General features: G+C 32.5%; 1 protein-coding gene across 1 annotated transcript; it reads left to right on the forward strand.

Moving 5' to 3' along the window:
• The first annotated feature begins 6 nt into the window (after window positions 1-6).
• Window positions 7-2,317, forward strand: LOC106872814 (adenosine receptor A2b). Its single transcript, XM_014919932.2, has one exon. The coding sequence runs from the start codon at window positions 631-633 to the stop codon at window positions 1,654-1,656; it is 1,026 nt and encodes a 341-aa protein (XP_014775418.1). The 5' UTR covers window positions 7-630; the 3' UTR covers window positions 1,657-2,317.
• Window positions 2,318-3,063: the final 746 nt, after the last annotated feature.

Here is a 3,063-nt window from a genome sequence, read left to right on the forward strand (position 1 = left end):
ACTGAATGAATTGCTTTTATCGACACTAATTGTGCCGTCCCACTTGGTAAACAAAATTATTAGGTAGAAATTAACGCGTGAAGTTTCACAGATGAACATAGACAAGCCCCTGGATTACTTGAAATGTATACATGTGTAATTAAATATTCTCTCTAATTAGGATGCTATTTGAGGATTATAGCCAATTTTATTCATACTATAATTTTCAACTGCTGAAGAAAGAAAAACATTTATTTTGAAATACTAAATGTATATATATAAATAAAAAGAAAAAGACAAATACCACTCTCCCACTTATATACATACAGACAAAAAAAAAAAAGACAAAGAACCACTGACTGAATGATTATTTTATATCCGAAAGAAATCAAACTTGTTTTATAAGGAAACAGTGAAAAATAATTTTTCTCTTTTGAAATTATTCCAGCATAGATTCTAAAATATTCATGCAAATGCATAAATACATATTATATATATATATATATATATATATCAATTTTCCTTTATGCCATTGAAACTGCAATGGTATTTTAAAAATATGGAACTTGTTTAAAATGTTTCTCCTGATAATTGCCTTTTTCTTTGTGATGAAATATAAATGATAACAACAATACTGACAAAATAGCAATAATGGACACTGGCTCTATAATATACATAACATGTGAAACAGTAATTGCTGTGATGTCTATAGTTGGTAACTTTCTCGTATTGTTAGCAATTCGTCGCAATCAAAAGCTACAGACCACAACTAACTGCTTTATTGGAAGTCTTGCTGTTGCTGATTTACTTGTAGGATTTCTGGCGGCACCACTGGCAGTTCTCAGTTTTAAAGGTTTACCACATGATTTCAGTGGTTGTGTACTTGTCAACTCCTGTATTGTTTTGCTGACTCAATGTTCCATAAATGGACTTCTTGTTATCGCAATAGATCGCTTTATTGCCATTAACTATCCCTTTACATATGAAAAATATTTCACAATTAAATTTTCTCTCGTGGTGATTGTCATAAGTTGGACTGTAGCTTTGATTATTGGACTCGTGCCAATCATGGGATGGAACATGGGACCGACTGAGGAAAAGTTTTGCAGCTTCACGAGCGTCATTGACTTACAGTATATGGTCTATTTCAACTTTTTGGGTTGTGTTTTATTCCCGTTGATTGTTATGTTAGTGATCTATGCACATATCTTTAAAATAGTCATGGCACAACTAAAACAAATATCAGCGACGCAGCCCAATGTTGGCGGTGACAACAGAAAAAAATTTGCTCGAAGAAAACTACATAAAGAAATAAAAGCAGCCAAAAGCCTCGTGATAATAATCTGCTTATTTGTCGTTTGCTGGTTTCCCATTCACATATCAAATTGTATTATGTTGCTGAGAGGATCCCAAACCTTACTGTCGCATAGTTTTTTACTTGCCGCTATTCTTCTCAGTCACGCAAATTCGTTTATAAACCCTTGTTTATATGCATACGGTAATTCACAATTCAAGTACACGATTCGGGGATTCTTTTGCCGAAATACTGTGGCCGCGGCAGATGAATTCACTTTGTCACATCGCCATTATCCGCTTAATTCTTCAGTGCCAGAGACTATAGACAAGCAAAAACCGGTTCGAATTTCTGTTATAGCAAAACCAGAACTTATAGATTAATTGAAAACGACCATGAAAAATTGATTTTAAACAACAGTAATAGTTTGATGTGAAAAAAAAAAGAAAAAGAAAAAAGAAAACAATGATTAAAAGGAAATGAACAAGATTTATAAAAAGGTTTATTATACCTTCACTTTTCTGTTTCCATCTATACATCATTTCCAGTGTCTCAGAAGACGTTCCGGTGTTTCATATATTTGAAAGCAGAGAGTGAACTAAAGAGTGGGGTGAAGGGGAAAGAACATTAATTCAAGCAAAATGTTTCTTTGTCGTTATCTATTCTTTGTCGTTATCTAACTGTAAATGTAACCATGCTTGTGAAAAATATGAAAAAAAAAACCAAAATAAAATTGGCAAGCCAATTTTAAAGAATAAGTTGAGCATTTGATAAAGACAGCAACAATAAAAAAACAAAACAAAACATTAAAGCATAAAACGTGACTTTCTCAGATATAAAGAACAAAGAAAAAAGACAATATTAATCACCATGAAAATATAATTAAAAAACAGCAGAATATAAACGAAACAAAACTGAATGACTTGCTTTCAAAAGAAAACATCTGCTTTTGCTTGAGAGAAATGTAAATTATTTTTGCTATACATAAATGTAAACATGTAAATATTTTCTCTATTTTAATTCAGATTTCTCAATAAGCTCATCTCATTTGCCTTCATTTTTTATTATTTATTATTTGATTATCAATGAACATCCTTAATTAATATTAAGATTGCCTATGAAGTATTTATATGATATACCCTATATATGATATGAACGAATGCGGAAGGCTCTATATGATAATCCGACTTCCTGGAAATAGCACTCAAATCTCTCCCTAATCTTAATATATCATTAGAAAATAAAAAAAAGAATAACTTTCGGATAAAACGCTAAAAATAACAGACCAACAAAAAAAAACAAAAAACAACCAAGATTCATCCAAATCAAAAAATGAACCCAAATACTAAGCGAACAAAGATGAACCATTCCACTCCTATAGCGCGCACACGCACACACACATGCACGCACACAAACACACACACACACGCACACACGCACACACGCACATTCACATACCACCCTTTACATATACACACATATATTCACACAGAGTTGAGACGCTGTTTGATTTATTTTTGTCAGCATACAATTTTCATCATCCCACTACCAAGTATGACATCATCCCTTCCTTCCTTATTCATCCACCACCCCTTCCTTTCTTATTCATAAACACATGAGTATTATTATAGTAGATTATCTCGGTAACCATGGGAGGTATGAAAAAAATACAAAGCCCAGCATCACCACCGGATCATTCTACACATCTGTGTAATTTTTCGTACAATTCCACCCAGCCGTTTGATCGTGAATCCCAAGACAAGAAAGAATCGCACTTGTTAAATTTATAT

The sequence above is a fragment of the Octopus bimaculoides genome, chromosome 7 (genome assembly GCF_001194135.2).
Source record: "Octopus bimaculoides isolate UCB-OBI-ISO-001 chromosome 7, ASM119413v2, whole genome shotgun sequence".
Lineage (NCBI taxonomy): Eukaryota > Metazoa > Mollusca > Cephalopoda > Octopoda > Octopodidae > Octopus > Octopus bimaculoides.